This window comes from Clarias gariepinus, chromosome 3 (assembly GCF_024256425.1).
Source record: "Clarias gariepinus isolate MV-2021 ecotype Netherlands chromosome 3, CGAR_prim_01v2, whole genome shotgun sequence".
In the NCBI taxonomy this organism is placed as follows: domain Eukaryota; kingdom Metazoa; phylum Chordata; class Actinopteri; order Siluriformes; family Clariidae; genus Clarias; species Clarias gariepinus.
In genome coordinates this window covers 11,110,217-11,127,877 of record NC_071102.1, presented here as the reverse complement: position 1 = coordinate 11,127,877, position 17,661 = coordinate 11,110,217, and the positions used below count along the sequence as shown (strand labels likewise).

General features: G+C 38.8%; 1 protein-coding gene across 10 annotated transcripts in view; it reads left to right on the top strand.

Moving 5' to 3' along the window:
- The window catches only part of brsk2b (BR serine/threonine kinase 2b), a 179,590-nt gene that overhangs the window by 76,715 nt on the left and 85,214 nt on the right, over positions 1–17,661 (top strand). For all 10 annotated transcript variants that reach the window (XM_053492633.1, XM_053492632.1, XM_053492626.1 and 7 more), the window contains exon 2: positions 14,330–14,424. In XM_053492633.1, coding sequence (XP_053348608.1) covers positions 14,330–14,424 — 95 coding nt within the window. The remainder of the gene's footprint in view (positions 1–14,329; positions 14,425–17,661) is intronic.

Here is a 17,661-nt window from a genome sequence, read left to right as displayed (position 1 = left end):
ACGTTGGCTTGTCGTAGATGCTTCAGAAGCATGAAGACTTAACACAAGAATCATCTTCCAGCACATGGTTCACGAAGACCTGAAGGAGCTCCAGTGGCAGTCCTGACCTTAAATGAATGGGAACATCAGTTGCAAGCCAAGCCTTATCTTCCAACGTCAGTACTGTTCCTGATTTCACAATTGCTCTATTAGAAGAAGACACACACTTATAAACTGTGTAGAAAGCCTTCTGATGGAGAGTTTGATGGTTCCAACAGTGTGGTGTCCATCTCCATATTAACGTTCAAGATTGTGGAATTGAATGCAAATATGATAGACCAATGCTCACACACTTTTCCCTGCCATGTCTTTTCTTGGAGTCTGTTTGCATGATACAGGCGCTGACTAAATTGTATGTGAAATAATAAATCATGGTTATTTAAGCTCAGCCTGTCACTGGTCTCCAGAGTGATTTTGATCCCCTCATACTAAATCTCATTTGAGGAGTAACAAAGTCAGTTAATCAATAGCTCATTGGCTGGAGGCACAGTGGCAGGGTAAGTTGATTGGTTGAGCCTTGGGGGCAGGGGAGTGACAGTGAGGTGTCACCACGGTAAATCTGACGATGCTAACCGGGAACGGGTCGATAGCTCTTCAACCGTTGTAAGTGACTGTCTGTAATGTAATTCCGTTTGTCCTCAATCACATTACTTTATTACCTGACGCAAATGGCTGGCGTTGGCCTTGTCGCGCGATGTGTACATGTAACCTGCATGGGAAGGAATGCATTAGCACTTCTAAACGGCTTTCTAAATATAAATGAAGTGCAAACGTTTCAGAGATGCGGTTTAACAAATACTGAGAATCCTCTGAGAGTTTACTGTAGACATACTTTATCTGGCCTAACAGTTCCATTTTTTCCCCCCAGGCAACAGGAACATCCAGAGCTAAAAATAACACTTACTGTATTTTTTTATGTCAGCACATTGGTCAGCAGGCAGGACGGGACCCTTGAGAAATCCTCGAATTTCATACTCTTCCCAGCAGCTTTACATTTATTTACCGCTCTTCTTATAGCGTCTCACTCGTCCTCGTCGACTAGACCAGCGCGTCTACGGAGATGTCTTTGTTCCTATTCAATTCGAGCAAGAAAAAAAGTGTAGCGAGAGACAGAATAAAAAGACCACATACGAGTGCAGGTGATGTGTTGAGGGGCAAGTCTGGATAATAAAAATCAGTGCAATGAGCTGGTAATACACAGTAGGCAGCAGGATAATGAGCTAGCCACTGCTGACACATTGATTTAGCCTGAGCGGCCTTGGCAATGGCGTTAGCCGCTGCGCGAAAGAGATGTCAGTGGACTCTACAATTGTAGCCAGCATAATGAATGTCACCTCCTTACACTCCACCCCCTGCGCCACTACATTTCATAGATTCAGAGGATGCTCGGACCCTGCTCAGGGCTGTCTTGATAGCTGCTATTCTAGGCTAAGAGGAAGGCTTAGATTGATACCCTGGGATTTGAGTCAGTCAGAATTGCCAATAAGTCAGGAATCTACTCTCCATACATTACACTGGGAAAACATAGGTTTTTTTATTTATGAGTGCAAGTCCTGCCAGTTTGAGATGTGGATGTGCAAAAAACTGTAGAAGGTAAAAAAGATAGATTGTTTCATGCACGAAGGCTGGACGACCCTTTTGTTAAATGTTAAAAGGTTTACCGTACGTATCCCCAAGCTGCTTCACTGGGTCAGGGACTAAGAATAATAGCAACCTAAAACCCTGTTAGCGGAAAGCGGAACAGCATGAAAAAGAAAAAAAGTCCATATTTAAATAGAATGGTTAATACTAGCGATAATTCCAAATGCTAGGTAAAGAGGAATGTCTTAAATCTTTCCTTAAAGACTCAGCCAGGAGATGTTCATTCCACAGGACAGAGAAGAGACTTTTTTTTGCGATTAATATTTTTTATCTTGCTATATAAGATGACCCAAAAGCTGAGTGCAGCGTACATTAGCAGCGGTAATAAAAAAAAAAAAAAAAAAGACATCACGTCAAATGGAAAAAAAAAAGAAATGAAATACAAAGGGCATACATTACAGTCACTACTGGTTAGGTCCTTAAGAATCAACGCAATTCTTATCCATGTCCTTACTGTTACCGGCTCGGCTTTATTACTCACAGCAGTGGCTTATTCTAATGAAACTCTTTGTTCATAAAATAAAAAGCCACTGCCTAAGCATACAGTATTCCTACCATGTATTTCTTGTACCTTGAGAAACGGTGGGTCCAGTCAGTCTGTTCTTGTGGTGAGGGTGCAGTGTCGGGAGTGATCAATGCCTAAAAGTACAGTAGGTAGGCTTTGCTGGTAAGCATCAGTGTTTTGATTGGTATCTGGGCAGCTTCAGGAAGCCAGCAGTGGAGGTCTTGGTGGGATTGAAAACAAATCTTGCAGTTGCTTTCTTACTGTACATAATAAAGGATGAATGATATGCAAGTGCAGACAACAGTGAAAAAATAAGATATTCTTATATTAACATATTTCAATTAGAATTTCCATTTAAGTATAATGTGTTAGTTGAGCAAACAAGAATAATGGTGGAAAGTGGTGTGGTTTTGTTAATGCCTATAAAATGTATTTACTATTAGATTAACAAATTTAACAGACTTATTTTCTGAGTATGTATGGTGATGACAAGGGCTTGAATTAGCATTAAAGTTCCCTTTATGCATAGAAATGCCTGGATCTTCCAGATGTTGATGAGAAACAACCTACAGTAGGTAACTGAATCAGGTTAGCAGTGGGATTGATGGATGTCCAGAGCTACCCCTAGGTTGTGCGCACTATTGGATGGTGTATTATAAGAGTTGTCCACATAGATCAGAATGGTTTTACACTTGAGGTTTTTTATTGTTCTACTCAAATCTGTTATTTTGTGGAGTAACTTTGTGGTTTGGTCGGGCCTCACATCATTTCTGATGGATCCTGCCTTCTGCGTTATGATTGGTTAGAATCTCCTCTGTGACTGGTCAGATGCTCTGTTACCTATAGTACTGTGCAAAAGTCTTGGCTGAGGCCTCATTTCTTTATATTTTGCTCCCGAAGAGCATAAGCATTAGAAACATCTAACTGAAGGCATGAACCAGTGAGAAACAGGTGCGGATGATGACACATGATCAGGCCAGTGATTAGTACTGTATATGGTACTGGTGATGCTAAATGTTAAATGGTTAAAACAGATGAGAGGGGAAATGAGGTTGCTGCTGAGGTTGTTACATAAGCAACCAATTTTTAAATTGTATCTTTAGGCATTTTGCAGCCTGGCACAGTAAACTATTTGTTTCCATTTCTTTAAATGAATCTTCATCAATTCATTTAATTTGATGTGAAGAAATGAAGGGTGCCTTAAGACTTTTACACAGTACCGTATGACTGTATGGGAAGCCAGTCAGTGTCTCTTCCTCAGCCAGAGACCCAGTTGGATAAAAGTAACCACTGTTGGGGAGGAGAGGTTTTCATGAAGTTTACCGATCAGGAACTGATGCAAAACTTACCTTCAGGGAACTCTTCGTGTCACCTAATGTTACCCTCTTGCATGCACAGGAAGAATATATTTATTCTGACAAGACAAAAGCGATCAGATCAAGTGTTTACACGGCTAATATTTACCTCTCGAATGGCTTATCAGAGGTTTACACGATCCCTTCTCATATTCATTAAAAATTAATTCCCGGGTCAGACAATTCTGACTGTAGGGTTTACAGTACATAATACATTATTTGCATGAACTATTATTGGTCGAATATTAATCTGACCATTCATGGATTATTCGGGTCCGTGTACAGTAAAGGCACTTAATGTTTTAAAAGTTTAAGATAAGTATAAAATAAGTTTGGCAAAAAAATTATAACGGTCCTGATATGAGGATCACACAAGAATATATAGACAATGTAATTAGAACAAAATTTAATGCCCACATACTGTATGAAGACATTCAGGTCATAAGTGGTTAATTATGCAAGATTTTTTGAGCCAGGTGCGATCCAGTGTACCGACCATTCATCCTCATGAGACCTGGGTTTCGCTTCAAGGGAACTCAACATAAATGAATACTGAGTGGTGAATAACTGTTAAACAGAATATTGGATAAATCTGTGATGATTCCTCCCCCAGCGATTCTGGAATTGATCCTGAATGTGGACGTGACTATCCGGGCCAAGTCTGATTATTGAAGTACCACTTTATGGTGAAATCATTATATAAAAATTCCTAATTGTCTTTTTTATTCCAATTGCTTTGGCTATTAGGTCTGTTTTTACGACTTGAAGAGTGAACAGCGCCAAATGCTGACATCATGGTGAATTGCGCATTCTAATATAAGGCGCAGATAACAGCGTAGCCCTGCCGGATCTATTTGGCTCCCCTTGACGTTCGTTAGGGACAATAAACACAAATTTAACGCTGCTGGCCCATATCCTCATTTTTTTAATTGGTGCTGGTAGCATCTGGAAAACTGTCTGGTCCGTGGCTATTTGGCTTATGGGAAGCTGCACCTAGAGGCTACAAAACTGACGAAGCCTGCTGCATTTGAACGGCGGACTATGCGATCTGAGGAACGCTCACAATGCAATCGGAATTGTAGTGGGAATCACCAGTTCATTGATTCTCCAAGCCTTTAGGGAGCAAGAAATAAGCTTGGCTGAGTATTAAATGATTGCAGCGGGAGATTAGGTTTTACCCAAAAGAATTAGTGATATTCACCGAATTGATTTTGTTACAATTAGCACTTAATAGTATTTGAACCATAGTTTAGGATGATGATGATGATGATGATGATGTGGATGAAGTGTTATGTCTTCAGTTCAATTTCCCCACCTTCAAAGTGGAACAGTTCTACAGCCGTGATAAGTTCCCCCTCTCTCTCAGAGCTCCATGGGAGTTCGTATTGAAGGGCGGGGGAACGGGCGGTAAGCGGGAAGCCATTGCCACCCCTTAGGCGAGTCCCATTATGTCTATTCATTTGCAATAACCAGATGGTATTTCAGATTGTATCTCCAATCGGCTGCTGCATTAACACAGCGCTTTAGGTGGGGAGAGAAAGCGAAAGCACCTCGAACTGGGAGGAAAAGAAACATTTTTGTGATGACATCCTGGCTTATTTTTTTCTTCGCCTTTTTACGTTGTTGTCGAAGTTATTGCAGATTTTTTCGCGAGCACCAAAGCCAAGCCTCTTTTCATTTGTTAAGTGTGCGATTCATTTTTACATTAGGTGATCATCAATCATGGCACTGACAGGCCCAGATGGCACATTGTTGAGCTTCCAAATGGTTTTTCTCATAACATCATAGTCACCTGCAAACTCTACTCAGGCTCGTTATGACGAACGAAACTTACTAAACAGCTAACATTGTAATAGCTTTTTAATATTACATGATGTTTGACATTAGAATACAAACCTATTTTGTTTCATAAGGATGCTCTTTTATACTTTCCCTTTGTAAATCTGTCTCATTTTGCGCTAAATGAAAAATGTAAATTGGACTTATTCAAGTTATTCTGAACACATGGCGTTTATAAAGCTAAAAAGCATGCTCTCTGGTACGATTACAATTGGACGTCACCAAGTTCTTGCTGAAGGAGATCTCCCTTAAGTTTAAAAAAAAAAAAAAAACGTCCGGCTCCATGTAGGTCAGAGTGATTGGAATGATTAAGATCTGAGCGTGCAGTGTGTTCCCAAGACACAGTTTAAAATGCAAAGCAAATACACAGAGATGTAGGTCTGTACAGATGCTTGGCATGTTAGTGTGGTAAAAAATAGCCTCCTAAAGTCCTGCAGAACACACATGGCTAGCCCTGATATCATGATGCTTGTGTGTATATGAGTGTGTGTGTGGGCTGAGGAGATCTCCAGATACTTCTTCCTCCAGGCAGAAGCTATAAAAAGACCTAATTAAAAGATTTTCGCTGCCAAAATGCAGACAGGGAAAAAAAAAAATACAAAGGACATGATATGTTGGGTTTCGTTGCTGCTGGCTGTATCAGCTGTAGTTGTGTGTGTGTTTATATGTGTGTGTGTTCATGTTTCTGACCGTGGGATATCATCATGCTGCCACTTGTGAAAAAGCAAAGCGCTCATCAGATTCCTTTTCTACAGATTCGTTCTTCTGGAGTCATGTGAGTAGTTTGGGACGGTGTCCCATGTGTGATGTCATAGATGAATGGAGTGAACGGAGTAAAGGAAGTACGGATATAAGCACAAAAGTGTAATAAATAATTGAATAGGTTTTTAATGTAAATGACTCGGGGGCGTCTTTACACTTTACACGCATTACCCTGAAAAGGACGTATGAATATTAATGAGCGGTTAACCACCGGCTAATTAACTGCTCGTAATCTAGCGCACATTTGTCACATTGTTTTAGCTTGACCTGTGAGTTTTTGGAAGCAGATAAGACAATGGTTGAAGGTTAGAAAGTCGCTGATTTTTTGCATCTGAACTTTAATTTACTCGACAAACCAGGAATTGACTGTTTGTTTATACTTCTGCAAATATAAGACTTAATTTTGCATGACCAAAAACATGCACCGTAGGAGACTATGTGCCAAAAATTAAATACTCTTTATATTACCGGTTAAAAACAGTACACCACCACTTGCGCATAATAAATTGGTCAAATTTTTGCCACACTTTGCAATGGCAGTATGTTTTTTTTTTTTTTTTTTTATGAAACCTAGGCATCAGCAAACTGTGCCAAGAATGGATTGTGGCCTATGTGCTGGGTCTATGTGTGAGCGTCCTTCCAGCAGGCCAGAAGCCTCAAGAGTATGAGTCTTGTACAGGCATGCAATGTATTATCACCCCAAGTACAAGTGTCAAGTAAACTGGCTTGTAGGACGTGAGAGGTACATTCTTTTCTAATGGCATATCAGTGTTAGAAATTTCACATTCTATACAGAAAGAGTCTATACAGAGAGAGACCGAAGTCGAAATCTAAACAATTATACAAAACAAGGCTTTGTAGAAATCGGGACGTTTCAGATGCACATATGGTGTTGTGAAGTTGTGAAATACTTATTTTCAGTGTAAAAAAAAAAAGCTGTCAGTAAACCGTAGCGAAGAGGAAAATCACACATGGTTCCCAATGCATTAACACATGCAGCCTGTAAGTAAAATAGTTTTTATTTCAATAGCTTTTCATTTGGACTCGCCGGGGCTATGTTCGCTTCGGGATCTGTTTAATTATAAAGCCTTTATCCTTGCGCTGTGTGCATTAATCAGATATAGATCAGCATGGGACTGCAGAGTCTTTGGCACAGCTACCGTACGACTACTATTGTCTGCAGAAGCTTTTATGCACAGGTTAAGAGATTTCACATCAGCAGATGGAAATAAGAGACGATCAAGAAAAGCAGTATACTTTATATACACTCAGCAGTGGGATTCTATGCAACCAAAGGAGGTATAGTAAGTCCCCGACATACAAACAAGTTCCGTTCCTATAGCTCGTTCTTAAGTTCAATTTGTTTGTAAGTCCAACAAACATTTTAGACAATGTACGCCAGACATCTGATCTAACTTCCCCAATTGAACATGCACATGTTTGTATCTTTGAAAAGTTCGTAACTCAAATATTTTGTATGTAGAGAACTAACTGTGTATTAAAAATTGATGCCTCGATGGATCAGAGGTGTTTTGGTAAAAAAAAAAGGAGGACCTACTCAATATTAAGCGGGGGTCATAATGTTATGTCTATGTGTGTGTGTGTGTGTGTGTGTGTGTGTGTGATTTCTTAATCAGATTTAGGAGTTTCCTAATCAAAGTTCAGTTTAAGTATAGGTTTTACAAGTTCAGCTTGGAAAGCACATTGTATGTGCCAAAGTTTAAATGCCAAAGTCTTCATTAGCTATACCTTCTTGGCATTTGTACTGCATAATAATTACACTTGAATGATTTTTACTGAGTCGGATTAAAAAGCTGACTCGCACAGTTCTTGTTGTTATGGTAGTACTGGCACCCAAACTTGCTCTGTGCTCCAACTTTAGATTGGATTAACTTTATTATTTAATGTGCATATACAGTACTGTGCAAAACCCCTGAACCACTCTTCATTTCTTTAAATTAAATTAAATTAAATAAAAATACATTATGTAGATTAAATAGATTAGAATTCACTAAAATGTTTTACTGCAACTTTGCCTAAAGATTTAAAAATTGGTTGTAAAGTACAGTATATGTACAGAATCAACCTCAGCAGCTTCCTCATTCCCCCTCTCGTCTGTTCCAACCACTCAGCATTCAGCATCACCAGTGCACTAATCACCGGCCTGATCATCCGTCATCATCTACACCTGTTTCTCACTGGAACTATAGGTCACTGTGTGGCTTAACAAACATTTCTTTGAAACTGAGACAAAAAAGTCCTTCAGGAAGCCTGGAAAACTATAGGACAGTGCAGAAGTCTTAGGCATCCTGTATTTATTTTAATTTTACATTTTTTGTACAAACTTTATTATACATGTTTATTTAATAACTTCGTTAAGTACAGTCAGTACAAAAAATATCTGATTTTCAATCATTAGTATTGCAGCAAAAAAAATAAATCTTACAGGAACATACAGAACAGAAATCAGCATGTATACAACAAAAAAAGAAGAAAGCAAGAACGAAAGCTTCTGTGTTTAGCATGCATTAAAAAAAGCAGGTACGACCTCAAAGGTTCAGCAGGATGTTCAGTAAAACTTAGCAGGTAATTTCCTTATAAAACTAAATGCAGGTTAAATACAGCCAGAAAACATTTTTTTTAGCAGTAATAAATTTAATAAAGAAAAAAAATTTAAGAAAAAAATAAAGTTAAGGTTGTATTGTAGTGGCTGTCATGTAAATAATCTAAATTTCTAACATTTTCACCACGGTACTGTACTGATGCTGCTCCAGCCAATATGAATGAAGAACCAAATAGAATTAATTGATCGAGGAACTCCTTGTTCCAAGTGTGAACAAAATACAAATCAATACTGTTTTTTACTCTCTGTGCTTTACCTAATTCTCCACTTCGTGTCTCATTTCTTGATTTTTCGATTAGTTGACCTGCTCTTGTTTTTTTTTTTTTTCCACAGTACGTTCTGGGTTTTACCCTGAGATTTGACAGCTCTGTTCACACATGCCTCCGCCATGAGATTTCAGCTCTTGGAGTTATCAGCAAAGTGTTAGCGGACAAATCTCTCATGGAAGAGTGTTGCTTCTCTCTGTAAAATTGACAAGTACACTGCATGTTGACCTGCTGGGAGAAATGTTTGACTCAGTGATGTTGATCTGTTTATCTGTGCAGCACAGTGACTGAAGAAGGTCAAAGCGTACAAATTCTCTTATTATCGCTAGCGGAGTGTGCATGAACTTCTCCTTAGATGATAAAGACATGATTTGTGTTGTGAGTGTAATATCTTTAGTAGGAAATCCATATGTACAGTATTCGCACTCGATCGTCAGTAGTAATAAGTCTGGTGTTAATATTGAACCTTGGCTTTCCTCATACTCTTTAGTATAACACTTCACAGTTACAGTAGGTAGCGTGCATGTGCAAGCAACTAATAACATATGGTTAAATAGGTAAGTTGGCATAGTGTCCATTAATATTTAACTTCTTATTCCACCCCATCAACCGAGGCCCAAAATAGAGCCCGAACAATTACGCAATACTTATTAGGACGTTGTAACACGATTAAAGGAAAGCGGTATCTGTCCACTTCTGCATGAACAAGCTCACTGATGATCATGATTAATTAGTCTCGCTGTGATTGACAGGGGAGTAAAAGTCATTTATCTTCTACCCAGAGAGTAGAGCCAGTCTGTTTTCTTGGGTTATACAAATGACTCGCGAAACTGCTGATAAATTAAATATTGTAATAATCATATTATATTGTCATATTGTAATAGTTTTATATTACATTGTAAAATTAAAGGAGATAAAGGATCTCAGTGAGTACACATATTTGTAAAGATATACAGTACTGTACCAGGCTTAGTGCTTAGCACCTTCAGGGTCCGGGTTCGATTCCCGCCTGGCGGTCTGTGTGCATGGAGTTTGCTTGGAGTTCTTCCCGTGCTTGATGAGTTTCCTCCTACAGTCCAAAGACGTTAAGATTAAGTTAAGTGCTATTTCCAAATCAGTGTGTGAAAGTGAAAGAGCGTGTGAATGTCCTAAGGTTGTAAAAATGGGAATAAATAAAATGCTCACCATTGGCGTCCCTAGTAAGACTACAGAGATTCTTAGAAAGATAGAGATATACCAGGTAAAATGTAGCACAAGTAAACGATTTATTTACATTTCCACTTGAGAAAAAGTCCAACAGGACATACATGCACAAATGTAGTGAAGTAGAAAGTATAGGGTACAAGCTTTAATTGTACTTAACAAACTTACTGTACAGTAGTAACCTTTCACCTCTGGTCGTAGGACAAAGTTGATCGGTCAGGATATGTTTTTTGAGTATTTCTGTGGGTACAAATAGCTACAAACCTTCCCAGTCAAACAAATTCAGCTGTTCATGTATTATACTTTTCTTCTGTGTGTGTCTGCTTTATACAATATGCTTGAATGATGGGCTGTAATTTAGCATGCATATGCTAACATACAGTATGTGGATATGTGTCTCGGTTCTTGGGCTACGTGGAGGCTTTGCTTGCTCTTTGTGTGCATGCCCTTAGACTCCCACTCTCTCTCTCTCTCTGACTAACATGTGTTGAGCCATTAATTTGCCCGTTACGTATGCATTTATTCATGTTGAAATGTTTGACTGAAACCCAGATTAGCATCCAAACAGAGGTTGTGTGCTTTTCCGCACAGCCTTCGGTGTATTTCCATATTGCGGCACAATGGACGTTTCATGTTCATGTTTACTTCTACATGCCTACTGTTTGAATAATGAATTCTTGGAGGCTTTCAGTGCATCCCTGCAGAAGAGAAACACATCAGACATTTTCATTTTATCTTGTTTTTTTTTTTTATTACTCTAACTGTAAAGTTTTGTACAGGTGAAACTTGGTGTAATTTATAAAATTGCTTTTACCCCTATCACTCGTCAGCTTATAAAACAGTACTTTATGCACAACAGCAGGAAAGAACTAATTGAAAAAATCAACCATGGGCATTGGTGGGAGAAAAAAGCTGTACCTACAGTTAAAAATCGTAGCGAAAGACTGAATACGCTTCATCAAATATTTATTAAGGATGTATAACTGTGTGCCACCGTTTGCATGGTTGTGCACATAAATTAATGAGGCCATGAGAGACTGAGAGACTAAACCCAGGTCAAGACATCATCATTTGTGTTTGCAGTGTAAGCTGTTTTATCATGCTTTTAAATCACTAATTTGTCACGTTGCTAAAATAATGTGCGCGTTTAGGTTAATTTTGGTTAATGTGCTCTCCTGTCGGAAAAAAAAAAAAACACTCCTAGAGATTAAAAGATATACAGACGAAGCACTTAAGCACTCACAGTTACAGCTCACTTTAAGTAAGTGTTGTTCAGAATTTCATTTGTATGAAAATAAGTTCCTTGAGATCCTTCAGTCCTTAGGCAGTATGTTCACAGGGTTTTTGGTCTGTGCTCGAAAACTCGTACACAATTGTTTGTATGAAAGGATCTAGTTACATCTGAGAACTGAATATCGATGTGAGCAACTTTTAATTCTGCCCATAATGATTAATAATTGATTTTAGACATCAGTCTGTGTGTATGGCTGTGTCTCAAATCGCATTCTGGTGTACTATTCTAGACTGCTTGCTTATAAGGATGCATAACTTTCTACTGTGTTCACACAGAGAAATGCAAACCACAACAATATGGCAGATACTGTATACTACGAGAGACGTTCAATTCAAACCGGGACTTGTGATGACATATCTGGTGAATGGAGGTGTAAAAGTGATTGACATTTACAGAAGACTTCGAGCACAGCACAGTCATGAGCCTCTTAACCGCAGGATGACATGAATAACGGTCCCGGCTGAGGTGGCTCTGAGCCCACTGCAGTCTTTCCTGCAAGTCGCGAGCCAACTTGCGAAAGAGACACATTTGTCTGTAGGAGCTGTACTCACAATCATTTACGAACACCACTTGCTCGTTACAGGAGTTATTGCGGCTGGGAGTTATTGCCACATCCCCCATACAGTTCTTTGCTTCTTTCCTTTAAGACTTTACTTCAAGGCATTTCCACATGTTTGGGCCAGGAGTTCCTGGGAGGCCAGCGTTTCAGATGTGAAGCGGGCAGTACAAAGTTTTCTCCATGTTCTGAAAAAAAATTCTACCTTGATGGTATCCGTGGATAAATGCATTTTATGGGGATTATATCTCTCATACTCTCAAAACTGTGTTCTGGTATTCTGGGCAATAAAAAAAATCCCGGTTTGACTTAAACACCCTTTGTATAGTTGACTTTTTGCTATAACTGTATTGGTAGACAGAAAAGGGAGGAGCTTATAAGAGACTGGAGATGTAATCGTGCATTTTGTTCTACTGTGTAACTTTCCTAAGCAATATTCCTCCATTTGGAACACGCTGCTTCCTTATTACGTAATATACTGTATATTAAAACATATTACAAGAGATATACTATTGGAATGTATATAATTTGTGAATATACGCAATTTGATTAATTTACAAGTCATTACCTAATGGCCAGGGGTAGCTCAGTGGTTAAGGCATTGGACTATGGCTCGAAAGATCCCAGGTTCAAACCACCAAGTTGCCACTGTTGGGCCCTTGAGCAAGGCCCTTAACCCTCAACTGCTCAGATGTATAATGAGATAAAAATGTAAGTCACTCTGGATAAGAGCGTCTGCCAAATGCCTAAATGTAATGAAATATTATGCAAATTGATAGTAATATTAATTAATGATTTATTAACTAAATATACTGTACAGATATATTACTTACAAATTATCATTGTTATATTACTATTATGTCATATATATCATATCACATCATATATCATGTATCATGTCATGTTATATATCATATCATATCACATATCATATCATACTTGAGTAAAATGAATGGCGCACAGAATGAATTCCAGGTCTCCTGCAAGCTCCATGACTTTTTTTTTTCCCCCTTTTTTTTTTTTTCGCACTCCAGCGAGGTGCAGTGACTGATGGGTAATTTTGCTTGTCCACTTCCAGCATAGTGCTGAATTATTGTTCACTTGTCCCCTCCACTGTACACAGTTCTCTTTGAACTGAGCACGGCCTACAGTTCGGAATCTAGTGCGGTCCATTTTACAGGGAACCACTAGCCGATCGACCCATAAATCATTCAAGCATAAAAATCATCTTAACTTAAGGTATGAACCAGGGATAAAAATATGCAGATGCTGGTGATGCTAAATGCTGAGTGGTTGGAATTAGACGACGCTGCTCAGATTCTTACATAAGTCGCAGTAAACATTTGTTTCAATTTTTTTTATTTTATCTACATAATTACAGAATTTTATAGGAATAAATGAGTAATGACTCAATATATTTGCGAAGATCTGTATCTGTTTAAAATTGGGTCATTTTATTAACTTAGATAATAATAAAAGTGTTGCATTTTAATGCTATTTTCAGTAAGAATAAAAAAACCTGTTGTGTTGACAGATTAATAAAGATATTTTATATTGTGTAATTCAGATCTACAGTACTGAATTAAATGCCACCCTTTATCATGCACTATAACCTTTGCGCCATACTATATTATTCCATGTGTATCTTTCCGCCTTGAGACACGTCTTTTAAAGGCAAGTGCACAAAGATGAAATATTCATTCAGTCCCTGGATACATCTCCTCGCACCTTCGACTGGGAATAAAGAAGACATTGGTTTTTACGCTGCCCTTCAGGCTCTAATGACACGTGGACTTAAAAGAGAGGCAGGGACACGTCAGGTGTGTGCAGCCCCTCAGCTCTCTGGGTAACTCTAAAGGGAAATCAACAGTTTGATATGCAGAGGCTAAGGGAAAAAAAAACGCATGATGGTAATAAAAAAATGCAAAGCCGTGGCATTTCGAGACGGCGTGTGATATATTGTTGCTGCGCTGTCGGGCTTTGAATGAGGCGGCAGCTTCCTTTTTACGGTTGCTCTGACAGAAAGCTGTTCAGGGATTTCCTTCATTGATCTTTCCTTGTTTGTGTTTATGTATGTTCTCTGACATTTACCATGCTTTCGCGGCGGCGTATTCATTTTACGCATGACGGAGACAATTTTCATTTCAGATCAAAGTGCTGAGAACGCCTTTTTATTGCCACTGAGCATTCCTTTGATGAAACTCTTTTATAACTTTTTTTTTTTTTTTTCCTTTATCTCCGCTTAGGCTTGGTGAAGTTGGGGGTTCACTGTGTCACGTGCCAGAAAGTCGCCATAAAGATTGTGAACCGGGAAAAACTTAGCGAATCAGTATTGATGAAGGTAAGGACATTTTAAAAGTTTGTGCATGCCTTGTTTTTTTTGAATGTCTTTTCTGAATATATTTGCTTGATAACGATGCAGTAACTATCAGAAGATCAGATGTTTTTTTCTTTTTTTTCATAAATAATAATTCTCATTACTTTCCAATCCTAATCATAATTTGAAGTAGTTTGGAAATGTTTCTAACTACTGTCTAAAATATATTTATAGTCTATATGACAAAATCAAATTTAAGTTTATATATAATAATGGATTATTAATAATTAATTATATGCAATATAGACAATGCAATTTTCACAGTTTTAAGAAAAACTGTTTTTTTCTAAGCAAATGAAGCAAATGAAGTATTATATACACTGATAGAAAATACAAAAAAAAGTCACAAGATGTTAAAAGGCACAAACCCCTAAAACATAATGTCAAAATTTGTTTGCTAATATAAATGTTAAGTTTATATGAGTTTGTAAAGTGCATTACCCACAGTTTTGTCACAATGGATTTCCTTCACTTTAACATTCTCATAAAACCTGTTAAACACATTTAAGCCACTCACAACAGCCGCTGTGTAGCACAGAATGAATCTTTTGCCTTACTGATCATGTGACAGAAAGAAGTGATGCGATTGGCTCGTCAAGATGTGTCAGATTTTGCTTGAAAATCAGGGAGCTACGTGTTGTGCTTTGCTCTAAAATAAGCTTACATAGCACTTTTCAAACTAAACCTGTTATAGACCACATTTGGCTTTAGGGGATAATAATTTTCCAAAATCGGTAAAAGACTTACTTAACATGATGTTTATCTCGTTCTGCTGTCCAACTGTTCATTCATTGTCCACTGACCGCAGCAAATTTATATTTGGCACCAAAATACAGAACATTCACTCACACAGCCTGCATTTAGTGAGTAAAAACATATTCTCCATCTGTTTTGTTCAAAACGTCATTTTCCTTGTAAATCATCTGGAACACACCCATTAACTGCACAAGCACTTTATCAGATTCCACCCACGAATTAGCACTCGTTATCTGGGATCTTAATCAATTAGGGCCTTAGGATGCTTTCACAGATTTTAGACCAATTTATACCTCATTATTAATTCATTGATTTAATTTCACACTGTATATAATTAAAAGTAGCAACATTTGTTAAAAGGCATGTAGAGCTAAATACTGTATGTACCAGCAAAAACTCTTTCAGTGGTAGCTCAGAAGTACAAGGATGGATAATAATAAACAAACACTGGCCAAGTGAGTGTAGCCATCACAAATTATAACAGTGCTAAGGATTTATGTACTGTATCCAGTGCACCTCACCTACTGTTTGTTAGTGCACATGACTGCAACCAATCGTAATCCAGCAGAGCGACAGCTTTGTCCTTCGTTTTGGACATTTTGATTTGATTTGCTCCTGAATGCGATGTCTGTGTTGCCACCCGAAGATCAAACCCAAATTGCGATCAGGTTTATTTATAATAGACTAAACACTGAGTATGTGAAAACCTTAGATAGTTTGTTTCATATCCATTAAACAGGGTCTATCATAGGACCGTTTCTTAGTTATGATAATAATAAGCATGTTGATGACAATGATGAGCATCAGGATTAGTATTATTAATGTTGGTGGCACGGTGGAGTAGAGATTAGCACTGTGGCCCGGGGTCAAGGGTTTAACTCCCATGTATGTGGAGTTTGCATGTTCTCCCCATGCTTGGACACTTCCTCCGGGTACACCTGTTTCCTTCCACAGTATAAAGACATGCAGAATGTCATTCTCAGATTGCTCGTTCTGTGTGTGTGCCCTATGATGGATTGGCACTATGTCTAGAGTGCACCCCACCTCCTGCACAAAATCTCCTGGGAAAGGCTCCAGGCGCCCATGACCCTATACAGGATAGAAGATGAATGAATGAATCACTGAATTAAATATTAATATTATATTTATGATTGTTATGGGAGTTTCTCACTGCAGCCTTCTAAAAGGTTTGGGCGGCACTGAGGCCAAATGTAATGTCGGTCCTGCTCGACAGCTGTCTAGGGTTTCCTTGGTCCACATAAAAAGATTAGCATGGATGCTTCCATCCAAAACATACAGTAATTCTGTTTACCGCGGCGCCATCTTCCACAACAGATTGTGGTCAGATGGCCAACATAACATCCCGCAGGCCTGAAGATTTGACGTTGATTGTTCAAAGTTCAGCCGAGGTTAGCTGCGAGCTTGTATTGTCAACCCTGGTTTAGAATGAGGTATTCCACTGCGGTATGAATGGGCCGTGACAGTTTTCACTCTGACTAGCGATGTGAACAGTGACTGCTGATTAGCATCGCACCGCGCTGCAGCACACTGTGCCACTTGCCCTTCTGACGAAAGTCATCGCCTATAAAAAGAACTACTTCCGTACTTCCGCAGAAAGACTCGGTGCGCCACGCTCCCTCAGAACCGCATGCGCTATTCATATCCACATCCATGTGTTTGAACTAATTGATCACTTTTAGAAAACCATGCCCGGGGTCTGATGGGAAATGAACAGTCCATAATCTGATTAAGGGTAATTGCCTTTGATAGGGTGCAGACGCAATACCTAGGAACAACCAGATGTGACTGATTTGAATTTAATTGATGTAAAAGTGGATGCAATTTCATGCAGCCCCTGAGCCTTGCTCTGTTACATGCTTTTGTTCCAAGTGTCACGCTCATGCACACGTGTTGTATGAGCAATAACAGTTTCTCCTCATATAAGTCGCTGTCTCATCAAGTGAACGTCTATTACCCCAGAAAGCCCAAGACGATGCACTGCAATTTGTGAGCTTCTGTCAGAAAACAAGCACAGCATCATAACCCTGTCTTATTAGGCTGGAAAAAGCAACATGGAAATCTGATGCCATTTTTATCTTTTCTGTCTGATCTTTTCTGTTGATTAAATTGCAGATATTTAGATTTCCCTTCTCTGACAACTTCACACATCCTCTTACTGTCTACTACAAGGTCCTTGTGATTGCAGCAGTGTACTTTTCCCCCTCACTGCCTCTCTGATATAGACGACCAGCAATGCTGTTCTGAAAAGGTCTGCTGATTCAGCGAAACCTGCGATTTGCTCCCAATTACTGGCTTTTTCGCCATTTCTGCTGATGCCCTTTTTATGCTAACAAAAGGTGAGCTTTTGGATGGAAAGAACGCCTAAAAGTTTTGACCCACTTACCATTATGTGCCATCACCAACCAACCTCCTATTGGCTTCATT